Here is a 17284-nt window from a genome sequence, read left to right as displayed (position 1 = left end):
CAGCTGGGGTATTTCTAGAGGCCCCAGTGACAATAAGTATATGGCTATTAACCTGAATTCCATTTTCACTCAAACAACATGCACAATACAGCACCTTTGCAAAAGTCAATTGACAGAACTATGGAATAGAAAAAGAGGATGAAGTCAATCAGGAACCTGCCAATTCAGTTCACAAGAAAATCGTTTGATACTCACTGGTGAGCTGATGAAATCAAACCTGGTGTGAGACATATATGGGATGATGAAGGGATGCAGATCTGTATATGCTGGAGGGATGTCAGAGTAGTCTTATGACTTCAGGGTGTAAAAATATTTTAATAGTTGTTCTGATTCCTACCAGTAGGTACTATTATTCCAAGAAGCTGGTCACAGCAGAGAGCCAAATTACAGATCATATTTTTCTAGGTTAAACCAGGTGAAGCGTCCAAGTTGCATCTATTCATAATAAGTAAATTCCTTTGTGATTTGAGAAACACTGTCATTAGCAACCCTATACATCTAGAACAATCACAGGGTTCCCATTTCAATTTTGACTCTCGAGAATAGAACTACAAGTACCAAATTTGTAGTTAAAGCAGTGAAAGACTAAACAGCACAGTGTTGGACTACCTTACTACCGTCCCCCTTATCCACTGGTCAAATACAGTACATGTCGGTGTTTGTATGGTATGGGTGAATTTCAAACCATATAAAACTTAAGTAAACAGTGGGATAAAATTGATGATTTAGAAAAGTGGATTCTCTTCTTTTGAAATTTCCATTATTTTGTTGCACAAAAACATTTATCTGCTCACAGCTACTTATGCCAGTCAATAACCAGCACTGTATAACAGCAGCTTTCAAAACTGTACCTTTAACCCTTAGAGAATTCATGAGATAATACCTAAAAATAGATTCATTCTTTAGATGCCCATTAAAATCTTGACATCATTCAAAGCAGAGTACTTTTACCCCTCCGTAGTATGAGTTTGAGAGGTAGCCCGCTTCAATATCTGAAAGTAGTAGAGAAAGGATTGCTTGGTATAAACTAATCCGGCCCACCTATATGTGCTGCAACATAACCAGGTCACCCTTTTGCTGGAGACAGGTTTACTGAAAATGCAACTTCACTGAAACGTCATAAGAAAACAAGCAGTTATTTTTTTCCACTTCACCATTGTTTGAGAAGCTGAAGTATATTAACATGATTTGGAGCTAGACAGAGCAATAACAAGGCCTGAAAAATTAAAATAATAATTAAAAAAAAACTATAAGCCCGGAAACTATGGGAATCTTTTTGCTGCAGTAGCACTGAGCCACTGACCAGTCTTAGCATTCACTTCTCCTGACGTCACAAGCAAAATGAGCACAAACAATGCCCATCTCAAGCCTGATTTGCCTTAAATATCAGAAAGCACTAGGCTGTTGAGTCATGGGGCAGGGATCTGTGCACTTTTCTTCAGGTACCAATTGTGCGCTGGTGGAAGATAACCTCCTGAAGTCCGCAGGCACCATCTTCCTCTTGTGTTTGCCGGTGGGAGACCTTTGCAGGGAGAACAAATGGATAGGCACAAAGCTGTCCTAGTCGGTGGAAAACAGGTCACCAGCAGATGGTAGAGGTGCCAAACCACCAGTCACATTCGGCAAGAGCGAGAGATCAGGAAGACTCTGTATGTGGGATTTCAGCTCTTTACGGACTTGAGTTACACGAGCAAGCTTTAATTTATATTCCTGCAATGAAAGAGATGAGTGGAATCAAACAATATAATCTGCACAGAAATGGCTGCAATGCTTTGCTATGTGCAGGTGATACCTACAAAACAAAGGTAAGAGGGGCAAATTCAGACACCCTTAATCTTTGAAAATGGTGAACAATAAGCACCAATTTATGCTGACATTTTGTGGATCATGTCTACCATAAATGCAGCTTTTCCACTTCTGGCATAACGTGGTTTTATTGCTTGGAAGGTAGGCCCATATTGAGTTAAATGCAAAACCTGGGTTAAAGAATATATTAGTGCAATTGATTTAAAAAACAAAAAACTGCCTAAATGTGTGGCATGTCATGGGGTTGGTCCTTTAAAATCACTGCTATGAGGAAGCAACTGTTTGGTGAAAGACTCAAAATATCATACATATTGTTTTTCATTTTTCTTAAACAGAGAGAAAATAATTCATTTGAATAATGGTAAATACAAAAGCTCATAGCACAAAATAAACAGTAAAACAAAAACAAAAAAGTTACTTACTGTACACAGTGGTTCTCCAGTATTGTTATCTTTCTCAGAGTCACGTTTGAATTTTACCCTTTGTCAAGGTGGGAGTACCACAGTGAAAGTAACATAAGCAATGTTGAAGTATTAGCATTAAAACCTCATAGAAAACAGTGGACATTGGTAGCAAACTGACATTGTTTTAAAGCATCCAAATTTCAACCTATCAGAGCAAAGACCCTGAAGCACATCCCCTACAGAGCCACTATACCTTAGATTTCAAGCACAGGCGTATAAAATATAAAATAAGAGGTATACAAATGGTGAGCCCTAATAGAGAGTAGGGAGGTTTGCAAGTGAATCTATGAAAGATAACAATTCTGAAGAATCACAGTGTACAGGTAATTAATTTGTTTTCCTCCAGTATTTGTTTTCATAGAGTCACATAATTGAACCAGACTAGGAAGTAGTACCAAAGGAAAAGGGAAGCAGGTAAGGCAAACCACCCCACACTGAGCAATTGATATAAACAGTTATTTTCAAAGCATAATTTGTAATACTACATTTTGGTATTAGGAACTTTTACCTGATCAACTCATAAATGGTAAACATGGAGAGAATGAGAAAGAATCAGAGGTAAAAAGCGATTTGAAATCATAACGTAAATTACTCAACAAATTCAATGCTGCCTACCTTATGAAAATAAACATCTAACTGCAGCTTGTCCAACGGCCACGTTGGCCTTCCTCCATGCATCCAGGCATTAGTACTTCATGAAGGCGTGGGAATTAACCCATTGCTGCCGCCTGCAGATGTCAGGTAATGGCACACATGCGAACCAGGCAGAAGAAGTTGCAACCTTCCGGGCAGAATGTGTTTTCACCTTCATAGATAGTGTCCTTCCTGCCTTTTCATGGCAAAAGGCAATGGTCACCGACACCCAGCAAGCAATGCTTGCCCGCGACAAGACATGTCCTTTTCTTGGCGGTGAGAAAGAAAATAAAAGCTGGTTGGAGTTCCTAAAAGTTTTTTTTCTTTGCAGATCGAATTTCAGACAACAGGGAATGTCCATAATGTCCATAGAGTGCAAGGATTATGGAGAAGTAAAAAAAAAAAGATGGCCAAATAACTGGTTCATTTAAGTGAACAAAGTCAGCACTTTTGGAATATACTTCGAGTTAGTGTGAAGTATAACGTTTTAGATAGGGTTCTTGAATTGTAAATGCTTGAATCACACTTATTCTACTTTCAGATGTGATAGCCAACAGAAATGTCACTTCCAAGAGAGGAATTTCAACTCCGCCTTGTGAATTGGTTCAAAAGGAGATCTGATAAGCTAAGACAAGAAAGTGTTGATCTGCCACTGCACGGAAGGAGGCCTAAGTGGAGACCATGCTAGAAAAAAGTCCCTGCCTGAACTCTGACCAGCCGATCGGACCTTAACGTCTCATGAATCTGGAAATCGCTGCTAGATGAACTAACGGAAAAAGGGTGAGACCTGATTTTGCAGGTGCTACAGATATAGGAGGATCTGCTCCGGTGTAGATGAGTTGGGATGACAAGATTGAGAAGCACACCATGAACAAACTCATCTCCACTTAGCCGAGAAGCGTTTGATTGTTGATGCAGCCCGAGCCTTTTGCAAAATGGACGAGCATTCCTCAGAGAGACCTAGGGCACCAAATTCAATGTCATGAGGAGCCAGACTGACAAATTGGGAGTGCAAATTTGTGGATGCAGCATTTGCCCCTTTTTCATGGCCAACAGATTTTGTACAGGTTGGAACTGTATGTGAGGGCTCTCTGATAGACAAAGTAGCTCTGTAAACCAATACTGTCTTGCCCACGCTGGGGCCTGTGAGGATTAGATGGCAAGGTTGGCACTTCATCTTGCGAATGACCCTGGGAATGAGTGGAAATGGACGGAATACATAGGCATATTCCTGTCCACGTGAAGTGGAATGCATTTTCCCAAGAGCCCGGTTGAGGATATCTGCTGAAGTACAGGTGCACTTTTTGTTGCAATGAGAGGCAAACAGATCCAGGTTCGGAGAACACCAGCGGTGAAAGACTTGATCCAGTTGCTGGTGATTGAGTTCCCACTCGTGACACTGGCTGTCAGTTAATTCTGCGCTCCCTCACGTGTTCTATTTTTAGAGATTATGGCCAACAACCATTTTCAAATTAGCTGTGCTTGTGTAGAGAGCACTTCCTTCTTCGCGAGATATAACATGGTTGTAGTGTTGTCTGTACCGGTGCTTCATTTGTAAATAAAAAGGTTCAGGTGCCCAAAGCCCTCCTCTTAAACATGCATCTGCTGCAATTAAATGTGTGAACACGGAATACTGAGGCGGCGTAATCCTGAAGCCATCTCGGGCCTCTTCAATCCATATTAAGCCACTCCCTAACCCTTCAGCTCACTCTTGCAGCATTCTTTCTCCCTTTGTGACGTTTTTTCATTTTTCCCTTCATCCGTCTTTCCCATATGTGTCTTTTGCTCGCGGCAAATGCTTGAGGCAGAATAATAAGCCCCGGCCCTCAAAAATAAGTGCCGGTGCTCAGCACCGGAAACAACAAGCACAAATTAAGCACTGGTCTGTTCTCACCAATACTGCTGTGATGCAAAGTCTAGGGAAAACACCTGAAGACCCAGTAACATTACTTTGAGTTAGAGAAGGTCTATGTGCAACTGAGCTTCTTGACTGGACCATTTTTCCATGCACCTCCAAGTCTTGTAGGTGAGCACGCCACACTATCGGTCTAGAGAGAGGCAACCATCGTCATTACCACTTGTGGGGTCAGAAGGAGGAGTGAAAGCTCTTGTGAAAGATTTTCTGTGCATGTCCACCAGGATATTGCAGTTTTTATTTCCAGTGAGTTGACAATGGTATCTTTGATGCTGCTCCCATTCATTGGATGTAGGATGACATCATTTCCAACATAGACTTATACTTCCGGACTGAAGTACACTTTCCTACTGTGAGCAACCCCATTTTGTTTTGAGATGCAGAATCTTGTTCTTGAGTGGGAAAAGCCTTGGACATTGTCGTGACCAGCATTGTTTTAAAAACGCTGCCAATCTGGATGGATTGAGAGAGGATTTTTCTTCGTTCAGCTTGAGGCCCAGAGATGGAAAGAGTTGCAAGCCTAAGTTGATTGCTTTGCTGAAATTTGGGGGCCTTTATTAACCAGTTGCCCAGGTATGGGAATACCTGGTGACATGAACACCTCAGAAATGCACTTGCTAAATATCCTGGGAGCAGATTTTAGGCCAAAGTGGAGCACCTTGAACTGATAATGGCACCCTACCACCTCAAACCTTAGAAATCATCTGTGCTTTGGATGGCTAGGGATGTGGAAATATGTGTCCAACATATCTAGGGAAGTCATATAGTCCCGTTTCCATCATCTGTAGGATCTCCTGCAGTGATAACATTCGGAAAGACTGCTTCTGGATGAATTTGTTCAACATCCTGTGGTCCATGACCTGCCTCAATTTTCCCGACCTCTTTTTGATGAGGTAGAAGTTGGAATAAAATCCCACACTGCATTGCCTTTGCAGAACTTCCTCTTTTGCATTCTTGGTGAGAAGCAATTCAATCTCCTCCTATAGTATGGAAAGATGGCGATGGGAGGATATGTGCGGAGGGAAACTGGGAGGCTTTTGAACAAATTCCAGGATGTAACCGTGCTGGATTATGTCTAACACCCATTTGTTTGAGATTATAGCCACTGATCTAAGAATTTGGACAAAGGGTAGCCAAATTGGAATATGTGACAGAACAACTAGGTCCTCAACAACTATAGCCTAAACCACTACTGCTAAACAACTAAAACGTCTCTACAACTAAGTGCTGAACAACTACTGTCCAAACAACAATTGTGCCTGAATAACAATTGCCTGAACAACTAATTTTAATGTAAGGTTTTCTTTTTGTTTTTTAAACAATCTATATATATATATATATATATATAATATTCTAAACAACGTATATATATTTAAATATTGCAGTGGGACTGAGGCGACAGGTGCCTGCATCACACCATTGCCTCCTGAAACCATCCTGGGACATTCCTTTAGCTGCAGGACGCCTATGCACTCGTTGTTTGGCATAATTTGCTGCAGCAAGTGGTCTGCAGGACTGCTGGGCTGAATAAGGGGCACAAAACCCATGTTGTGGATAGGGTTCATATCTCGTCTTCTGCAAAGGTGGCCTGGATGCAAACTGGCCTCTACCTCTGCCCCCAAAAGACTAAAATTTCCTTTGTTGCAATGTGTCAAGAGAATAGGAAGTCTCTGTATCTGCCGTGATGGTGTGTAAGGCCTCATCTACGTATCTGATGAATAAGTTCTCTCCATCTAAATACATATCAAGAATCTCAGATTAAACCTCAGGACTGAAAGATGTTGCTTTCAGACATCCCTGGTAGCCTAAAACTGACGCACCGGCCATCTACCTGAAAGTTGTGTTGAAAGATGTCCATGGCCACATCAATAATCTCAGACAGGGTCTTTGCACCCGCCATTAGAATGTTGTAAGCCACCTTCTTCTTGTCCCCTCGGAAGATATTCCAAGAGTGATGAGAAATCAGACTGCATCTGACAATCATATCTTCCTAGGATGGACAGAGCATTGGAGGCCCTGTTGGATATCGTCATGTGAGAAAACCACTTGCCAAAACTGTAAAGCCTTCTTTATGCGGAGGAGCATAGCAGGGTGAAGATGGGTTTTTCGCTCAAGTCTGGTCTCAGTTGTCCAATAAGGCATGTGGGATGTTATCAAGAGCCTTATATTTCTTGTCTAGTTGGGGACAGCTACTGGGATACAGGACGGTGTCTTCATTATTTTCAATCCTTCCTGCCAAATGAGGCCCACAAGCGAGGTGGATCTGGTGGCGTGTTGAGCCTCTGGATTAATATCATAGCGGATACATTCACTTTGCTTCACTGACAGTGGAAGATCAAAGCATTTGAATGCTATCTCTAATATGTAATGTAATACATGTAATGTAACCCCCCAACGTCTGCTGGTGGGGAATCTGCTGGAGAAGGAATAGGACAGTCTGACAACAGTGCCACATAATTGTCCCATTCAGGTTGGTCCCTAGCATCAAACTGAATTTCACCCTCCTCAGGTGGTTGGTAACCATTGCTATAGGCAAGCATGTACGAAATTGTAACTGAGGGCATCACATGCCTCTCCCTTAGTTGCAAGGAAGATGGACTCTTAGGGTTGTGTAATTGGCATTTGCCGATCCAAGGCATTAGCATCTGGGAATAGCTTATAATAGTCATTAATCATTAAGCGAAGGTCAGTGACTAATGATACTGGCATCATGACAGGGACGTTTTTAACCTTATGGTGATCATCCTCAGACTCTTCATACGGGTAATGTTCCTGGAATGAATCATATTACTGGGGTTGATGAAGGTCCCTGTTCTTGAAAGAGAAATCCCTCTTCAGATAGGTGGACTGTTCCTGAAATGGCTCCTCTCCCTCCAACTCCTGGCACTTCACACCGAGATGAGAGGGGCTGTAAGGTCCCTCATCTCCTGCATGTCCAGCAAGCGAGCTGGTGGCAAAGGAGATATATGGGATAAGTCTTGGGGCAAAGATGAGGATAAGCACTCTGAAGATATGAGCAGTATGTCATTTGTGCTTGTTGACTGCATCATCGACCGTGCCATCGACTAGGTCATTGACGAAGTAGCCCTGGACGTAATCTTCGGCAAATGTAGGTTTTCATGTAATGGCGCCGCTAATGTCTTTGGTGATGATACTTGCATCGGAGACGGCCTCATCAACGAGGATGATGCAGTTGCCACTGTCTGTCGCCAATGGAAAGGTGGTGGTTGTTGCAGTTGACAATGTTGCTGTTGTCACTTGTTTTGGAGATGGCATCCCTATCATCGAAGCGATCAATGCATTAACTTTTGGTGAGTTCTTTCGGACAATGGTGTCTTAAAAGGTGTAGAAAGTGCAGAGGAAATAGTGACAGATTGATGTGCTTGAGAGAAAGGGGGACCAGCAGGCTCCTTAACTTTAGACCTCTCCACACTGGTCTCCCTGGAGTGAGAATTAACCTTTTTTGCACCTGAATCCTATGAGTGGGGAAGACCCCTTTTTGTTCTTGAGGAGGAATGGCCTCTCTCCTCAAAATCAGAATGCTATATTCTCATTTGTAACCACAGGAGCAGTCTGGCTTCACGATCTTTAAGAGTCTTTGCCGAGAAGGCGAGCCTATATTGGCACTCTTTGGGTTTGTGCTGAGGTTATAAGCAGTAGAGGCACTCTATATGTGGATCTTCTGAGAAAAGTCTTGACTTTCTACAGGAACCCTCAAACATGATGAAAACAAAACACACTTCCAACTGTACCTCAGGTGTTCTCTGTGGTTCTGGTCGAAACAGAAAAGTTGTCAGGTCAAAAGTTGAGCTGAGCAACACTGTGATCAGAGCTCAGGGAAACTCAGTAACATGACGTGTGGTAAGAAATCTGAGGTATGGTGGATCTGCAGGCGATGAGGGTTTCAGGGTCTCTGCTCTGATTGGTTGAAGTTTGGTTGCTTTAAAACAAAGTGAATTGGCTACCATTGTCTATGGCTTTCCAGGAGGTTTTAATGCTGAGGCTTCAACATTGCTTATGTTACTGTTACAGTGGGACCCCACCATGACAGGAAAGTTTCAAGCATGTGAATCTATGAAAAATACAATACTGGTGAATATAAAGTAACGATTTAAGACAGAGGGGAAGTATGCCAAGAATATCAAAGCATATGTTAAATGGTTAATAATTATAAATCAACACTAAAGAATAATATTAAACGATTGTTGTATCCCAGAGATTTGCCAACCGTCTGTTCTAGTGTCTGATATAATGTAATGAAAAGTTTGTCAGCAAGTTTTTTGCTTCTTTAATTTGAGGCTCTTACATTGATATGGTGTTTTCAAGCTGTAGCAACATGGTTTGCTAAGCCTTTGGAACAAATGAACTTTTCCTCTTGGTATATGCCCAGTATGACAATGATGCCAGTGAAATATCATACAAGTGCTAATCCTCGTCAGGCTGCTAGACAAACACAAAAAATTACAGGATCCACAGAAAAACTTCGACACACAATCACAACAACATGCTAACAGGATGCTGCATTTCGAAACCAGACCTTCAGACAAAGGAATCATTTTCTTGTGGCCCTGCTCACTGCTCATCCAGATATCACAAGAGGGCAAAGTTGTAAAGATTAAGTGAACAGACTAGATTTAAGTGACACTATTCTTGCACTGGCAGATGACTTGGCATAGCAGGTACATTATGAACATGACCAGGGCACTTGTGAGGCAGAACTATAGCATGTTCCTTACATTCATCAATTCCCAAGGAATATAAGAGTGCAGAACATACTAGCTCCTCTGAGGTCCAACACTCATCTGCCAAGGCATATGAGGCGACTCACTACACTCTTCTCAACACAGAACGTGTTTAGGCCTGAGTTTTAGACATCACTAAATACTATTAGTCGCTTTCCCTCTGCAAAAATGTTACAGTTTGATGTTTCGTAGAGAAAGATAGCAATTAGATGTCTACTCCTCACCCTCCCTCCCTCCATCCATCAATCCATTACTCTGACACCCTTCAATTATATCAAATAACAGAACCAGTGAACAGAGGAAAAATAGCAGATTTACAGGACAGCCTGCTCTTCTGGCAGTAGAATCGTGCCTGCCAACCTTTAGGAGTAAAAAACAAAAAACACTTCCTCCGTTACATGGCATGCATAGTAATGCAATCCTCAGATAATTCATATCCATGAAGTACCACAAGGTAAGCTTTCATTCTGCAGCATATGCCAACAATCATTCTATACCCTAGTTTGAACACAAATGATATTCTAGCAGAGAAAACGATCCTTGCCACATACCTGCATGCTTCAGTAGATTAACTGTGGCTTGCATGGCTCTAATAACCATCAATTAAAGAATCTTTGGATGGGTGTCTAGACAAGCCACCTCACATCAAATACGTGATTCAACTTGAGGGGCTAACAGGCACATAATAATAATTTTTAAAAATCGAGAGTTTACATTAAAAAATGCAATACAAACAAAGGTAAAGAGTGATCTTGTGTAGTTATGCTATTAATTAAATTTGGGGAGGACATTCATTTTGACCACCTGGGCCCTACCCCACAGGGATAGGTTAAGGACAGACCACCTTTTGAAATTGTGCTCCATGCGATCCACAATAAGATGCATACTGTTTTGGCCTGTGTCTTCCAGGGCCGGTTAAGATACACCCCAAGGTATTTTAAACAGGGCTAAAGCCATTGAAATAGCAGGCCTACCAGAGAGGCTCTTATGGTGGTGGGTGTTAAGGGCATGGCCTCGCATTTCCAACCAGTTTACCTTACAGCCTGAAAACTAGGAAAAAGAATCCAGTTGAAAGCGGCAGCTGAGGTCAAGAGAATGTCATCCGCATAGGGAAAAGGCAGTAACATCATTGCTGTCTTGGGAATATCCTCAATGTTGTCATTTTGACTAATCTTTTGGATGTTGCCGCTAATTATGTCTGTAGAGCATCCAGCGCTTCATCTGCCAATTCATTTGGGGTTCAGAAAGACAGAGACTAAAGGGTGCTAATCTCTACTCCACATCCCCGAAAGGTAGCTTAGGTCTTCCACACTTGGAGGCTTATTGGCTGGCTTGGAGGCTGGACGATGCTGGCCCATGTACTGGTTGCCTACTTCTAGGGCCACACCCTTTTGAATGGAGATGGAGCATCATATATTGCAATCTTGCGGAGATCTGTCTATTTATTACACTTTGAGACCTTTAATTACTCCCCTTGTTAATCAGATCATTCAGACTTCCCAGTACGCATGGCATCGAGCTCACAGGCTGGTGCAAGTCTCGAGTCGTATTCACGCTAAAGCCCCATTGTGGCGCGATGTTGCATTACAGTCAGTGGGGAGAAAATTCACCAGTCCATCTGGATTTTTCATGGTATTTATCATATTGAGGACCTTGTCTCTAGTGGCTTTATCAAGTTATAACCTGACATGAGAGAGAAATTTGCGATTCCACCCTCCAACCGATGGAGATACCATCAATTGTCCCATGCCCGATCAAGTCCTGGGGAGCTCACAGGTTTGACAATTACTCAATCTATCCACACCTGTAAAAACTCTGGGGGTGGAGGGGGAGGTCTATTTTGTGACTGTATGCAACATTGCTGGACTCCAGGTTTCTATTCTCACATCCGTAGCACTGAATGCCTGGTGGGAAACTCGTCTTAACACACAATTCTTGGACGATAATTGCCATATTCTACTGGTAGATTATAATGAAGGATTGTGGGAAGCACATCTTAAGTATAATTTTTTGAGATTCTGCATAGCTGGTACTGGTCTCCAGCAAGGCTACACAATGCCCGTCTTAGTGTGGATTCACGTTGTTGGAGATGTGGCTTACCGGACTGCTATATGTTATGGGAATGTGACTTACTGAGGGCTTTCCGGTAGCGGGTTTGGGACCATATAAGAAGGGGTCTCAAGGTAGACAGGCCTTTGACAGTCCAGCTAGTACTCCTGCATGAAACTTATGATCTCCCTTCAGTGACCCAACATGTTAATAGATGTCTCTCCATTGCCCTGGGGTAGTTAAATAGGTGATTCTGCATCTTTGGAAATCGACTCCAACACCCTCTTTACAGACCTGGCTGTACAACATGTAAAATATGGCTTGCTTTGAGGACCTTATATATAATCTAAATAACAAATTACAGATATTTGAAGAGGTTTAGGGGTTTCTTAAAGACTGAAGTGGCAAACCAACTCAAACTTTTAAGATGTCTACGGTGTGTCCCGTCCTGCTTTGGGTTCTATTGAGATCCCTAAGTTCTGTTTCCAGGTCCCTTCCTTGTAAGGTTCCCAAGACTTTGGCCTCTACTATTGTTGGCTTTTGTTAAAGGAAGGAGACTGGTACAGAAGGCCATTTTATTTTATTTTCTCCTGTGTGGGTCTTAGACCCTCCCATCTTTCCTTCTCAGTGCGGGTGCGTGTTTCCTCTTCCCTTTGCTCCCTTGATGGGTGTGTTCTTTTCCCCACATTTAAGTTATTGATTAGTAATTGCTTTAATGGGGATCTGGTTTGAAGATGGATTATGGGCCTTCTTTCAGAATCCTTCCACTACAGCTGAAAGGGCTTTCCGTTCCATTACTTTAAAAAGGATTCTAAAGTTTTACCATAGATAAATCTAAAGTTATTAGGTAATCTGATCATGTATTTGTTAATTATGGTCTTACAAAAGCTTGTTTTACTACTTCTATACAGTTCTTTTCTCTGTGGACTGTTTCCTGAATTTTGCTTTTTTACAGTAATGCTCACGAGATGTTGCCTGTTAGGTCCAAGGCTGATTCTACAAGAGCTAGAGGCCACGACTATTGCTTTATTGTGAAACATTTACATTACAGATATTTTTTAAGTGGTCTGTAAGGCTCTCACAATGCACTACTGCCTTGACACAGATTCCAGAAAAGATGTCCAGGTGGGACAAGCATCTTTTGTGATATGTTTGGGTAGTGCACTGTAGATCTTTTTTTGTTGCCTTTTCTCCTCCTTTTAATGATGAGAGGCTTGCTGTTCTATTCAGTGCTTATGACTTACAACGAAGGTCCCCTGAAGGAGAAGCAACAGTTTCTTACCCGAAAATCTAGTTCTCCTCCAGGGGAATGTTTACAATAGCCATAAGAAACACTTGGTCCTCCCTAGGTAAGGGGCAAAGGAAACTGCTCTCAGTTCTCATATGATTCATCAGCTCCATAAAATAGAACTGGCTCAAATGCCATGTACATGATAGGATACTGAAGGTGCTCTATGCCGTAAGCACAGAGCACCTTCTCCCAATCGTTTTTAACTTCAGCCTATATAGGTACATTCTTCCTATTGTTCTTATGGTTCCTTTGAAAAGGTTTGTAAAAGTGATTTTTTTAGTATCTAGTTTAATTTAGTGACTCATACATTTAAAAGAAATAGGCAACTTTTTCAAAACAATATGGTTTATAAAAAAATGTTTCAGGATCCTGCGCGTAGGTGGGGTAATTTAGTGAAGAGCCTGTGAAGGAGAAACATTGTTTTCTATTTGGTAAAAGTATCCCTCACACAGGCAGATTTCTTCAGTGCTTAATATTAAAACAATTCCTATTACTGATTATGGCACCAGGCAACACATTCTTCCACACTGGTTTATGGATCCAGGTTCCAAATAGGCTTCTGGTAATTAAAGACAACTGCTTCGGAGTCACACATCTATAGGCCACCTACAGTAACTGGCACTGAGGGATGTTCAGTTATGGATGGTGCTTCTCACCATTTTCCATCACCTGTGTGTGAGGATCTTAGTTGTGATCAACCCTGGCTTCATTCCTATCCTTAGAAAAAAAAGTCTTCCTGTGGCTATTGATTTGGTACTTATAAATTTGCTTCTCCTTCTTCAAAAAGTACGCCAGAGCTCAAGCTGTAGTCTATCCCCAATACTCTACTCACCATTGTAATACTCTACTCACCATAGTCTTCTGTCCTTCAGTTTTGTTACTGTTTTCCACTTTCTTGAAAATAATATTTCAAACTAGTTTAATGATTTCTGGTATTACAAATTAAATTTACGAGGAGCTTGAGATTCCTCTTTTAACATGAAATACAAAAACTATTTTTTGACATAGTTTTTCTCTTCCTTCTATTGGTTGCGTTTTCCACACTCTCCAACTCAGTCAGTTCACAATCCAGGTGTTCGGGGAAGAAACATGTAGAAGATATAATTTTACTCCTTGGCCAAACTTGTTTCAACAGTTCAACCTTTTCTCTATTTCACCATTTGTATAGGATTTACTTTTGGCTACAGGCCTTGGAGAACCTGTAGATTTTAAGGTATTAAATGACTGAAACTGTTTTCGGACTGCCTCTGTGTCTTGTCTTCTATTCCTCTCCACATATTTACAAAACTCAGAAACTGCAAATGGCTTTCTATTTCTCCTCCTTTTTGTTTTTATAGGTTTAAAAATGTCAAATTATCCTGCAGTTTTGGTTTTACCATCTTAAATGTATGTCTCTCTACTAATAACAATGCTCCCACTTCCTCTGGCTTGGGCAAATGTCTTGGTCCGGGGAACTGTTGTCTTATAATCAAAACAAGCCATACTCACTTATGCTGTTTCCAGCTTGTCTAAAATCCCCTACCTGCTTATGCTACGCCACTCCTCAAAACATGTATTATGATTATAACATCTGTTGGAGGATGGCATGTTTCATTAAATACAAACTGATCTAGGAAAGGCAGTAACAGCAAAATCTATAGGCTGATCAGAGCTTACAAATTTCAGACCTAGTGCTAGTTTACTTTCTGGAATTTCACAATATCAAGGATGAATGGGGAATTAATCCTGCCACACACCTCTTCTATTCATTTGATTTGACCTACGACTACAATGCCCACACATTTCTTACAGTCAAGGCTGTAACTTGGAAGAAGCAAGCTACCAAAGGTCATGAAATTGGCCACCGATGTTTCAGAGTGACTTGAGATGGGAGTGCACTCACATTTACATAGCTTCTAGAAAATGCACCAATCAGGCAGGCTCTGTTACAGCTCAGAAATATACTCACTTCTAGTTTCTTCTCTTTTTCCTGCAGGATATCCTTCTGGTTTTGGGTGTATTCTAAAAGCATTTTTGCAAGTTGTCGTCTGTCATCTAGCTCAGCAGCCAGGCGACCATTGTATTCCGCTAACAGCAAGCAGGCTTCATCCACCGTCTTTGAGAGTCGCTCGGCTCCCTCTTTGTCTGTGTGAGAAAACAAAGAAGAGCAGGGAACCATTTTATAGCTACTATGAAAAAAGCCACCACCTTGGTCACCGCAGTCTCAAAAACTTTTGCTGCAGCTGGGTGTTGGGGTTTATGAGTACAGTCTGTCACTTGGGCATACAGCCAACTTTCCAACATAAAGCAACACTTAGAAATATTGTTTTTAAAAAGAAGATTCCATGTGGACCGTATAGCATGGAAATATTAGACTGAACACAGCTCAGATACCATTTGGTTGGGCATCACCAAGTTCACACTGCACTAACCACATATAAACAAATATGCAGCAGAACAAATTAGACTGACACCACACATACACTCACCACTTGGATACTGATGTGCTCAAATTGCATTATGTTCTACCATGTCACAATGATCAATAAGACAAGTATACGGCTACCGTAGTGCATCAAGAGGACGCACTACTATCACACACAAACTACAAGCTGGGCAATGCTCAGACCAACGTAGTCAGGTCATACAGACCTCTGGCAACATACATAATTAACCTACCTATCATTTACACTACTGGTCAGACTTCTAAAATAACCAGAAGTCAGATTCCAGTCTTCAGAGTATCCCTAAACACTATGATGTGAAGCTTTCAAAACGCTCACAGAACTTTGCTTGAAGAAGGTATTAAGGGAAACACAAGTGGGCGCTCGGAAAATGTCACCCACAGAGACGCCTATAAATTGAACATATGTTTAAGTGTTGGCTTGTTGAGTATGCTCTAATGCCTTTTGAAGAACCCGTCTGGGCCAGTGCGTACCAGATCCCAATACACAGTAAAATCCACCTGGATAAAGTTCTTTTCTGCACTATTTTTCCCTTCCTCTTGCCTACATAACCAGTGAAAAGCTGGTTGCCCACCCCAGTTTACGTGCAGTCAAATAAAAGATGATCACCCTTTTCGGATTCAGCTTATGCAGCCTCTCCCTCTTGTGCGATGATATAGAGAGAAAAGCAATAGCCCAGGTGGAAGGGGGTCATCACAATAGGAAGGAAAGCAACTCTGGTTCGAATTCCAAGCTTCTCAGGGTAAAACACTGCAAAGGTAGCTTGATGCTCAGTGCTTCCTCTTACAGAGTCACCTTACCAACGTAATGGCAACAGGACCATTGTCTTGAGAGCCAGGAGTCATAAGGAACAACTATGTAAAGGCTCATACTGAGACACCATTAAAAGTTTTAAAACTAGATTCAGATCCCACTGATGCAACACAGAGAGTGGGCAGAACCCTTTGTGAGATCATTCAAGGATTTCACAAAAATCAGGTCTTGAATAGGTACAGTTGGTTCGGGAGACAGACACACTGAAGGTCTATGTGCCACCCAAAGCTCCCTCTGCTGGATATTGAAGAGCACGGAACGTCGTGCCATATGAGATGGAAAAGTGGCAAAAAGGGCCCCACTGATCAACAATGTTCTTCACTACCTCCAGGAGGAGATGCCACTTGCAGTTGGCAAGATGCATCGACTCAGATGTTCATAGAACTGGTTAGATGATTCACCACAAGTCAATACCGTCTTGGTGCACTCAAGACTAGAGCGAGAGAGAGAGAGAGAAAGAACGTACAGGGTTGGGGGGAAGAGAGAGGGAAAGTGGGATCCACTCCTCGCTTACTGATAAATCATAATGCAGTCATTTTCTATCAAGATGTGAGGTGAATGACTGCGAAAGAAAGGGAGGAATGCCTTTAGCTCCAGGAAAATCGTTGAGCAGATTACTGAGCTCCTGGCCCTCTCATCTCCAGATGAGCCTCTACCTTCAGAGAGGAGGCCTTTATCATTACCGCGGCTAGATGGGGTTGGAAGGGCACTCCTCACGCCGCAATAGGTAAGGTCCAATGCAGCGCCCCCGGAGATAACTTTGTAGTGTGACAGATCTTGCCTGTGCTGGAACCACTGCCTTCGGCGGAACCACTAAAGGACTCTCATATAAGAGTGGGCATGTGTGAGCAGGAGGATGCCAGAAGTCAGCAGACCAAGCAGAGTTCAGACACAGAGTACTGGAATACAAGCACCTTCCTAAATGCATGAAGTCTTGTATCCTCTGCGCAAGTGGAAAGGCTCAGGGCAAGGTGGTGTCAGTACAGCCTTAATGAAAAGGAGACTCAGAGTGCTCCAAATGTGATTTAGGTACACTGATGACTCATCAGAGATGCCTTCGACTGTGTCACTTTTAGCAGCCACTCGTCCAGGAAGGGATAAATTAGAATCCACAAGCTTCTGAGATG

The 17284-nt window shown here is 42.1% G+C and overlaps 1 protein-coding gene across 3 annotated transcripts in view; it reads right to left on the bottom strand.

The window, feature by feature from the left end:
* Positions 1–295: 295 nt before the first annotated feature.
* The window catches only part of RPRD1B (regulation of nuclear pre-mRNA domain containing 1B), a 187673-nt gene continuing 170684 nt past the window's right edge, over positions 296–17284 (bottom strand). For all 3 annotated transcript variants that reach the window (XM_069243739.1, XM_069243737.1, XM_069243738.1), the window contains 2 exons: positions 14849–15024; positions 296–1710 (listed from right to left, as the gene is read on the bottom strand). In XM_069243739.1, coding sequence (XP_069099840.1) covers positions 1561–1710; positions 14849–15024 — 326 coding nt within the window. In that variant the 3' untranslated portion in view covers positions 296–1560. The remainder of the gene's footprint in view (positions 1711–14848; positions 15025–17284) is intronic.

The sequence above is a fragment of the Pleurodeles waltl genome, chromosome 7, assembly GCF_031143425.1.
Source record: "Pleurodeles waltl isolate 20211129_DDA chromosome 7, aPleWal1.hap1.20221129, whole genome shotgun sequence".
Lineage (NCBI taxonomy): Eukaryota > Metazoa > Chordata > Amphibia > Caudata > Salamandridae > Pleurodeles > Pleurodeles waltl.
This window is presented reverse-complemented; position numbering and strand designations above follow the sequence as displayed.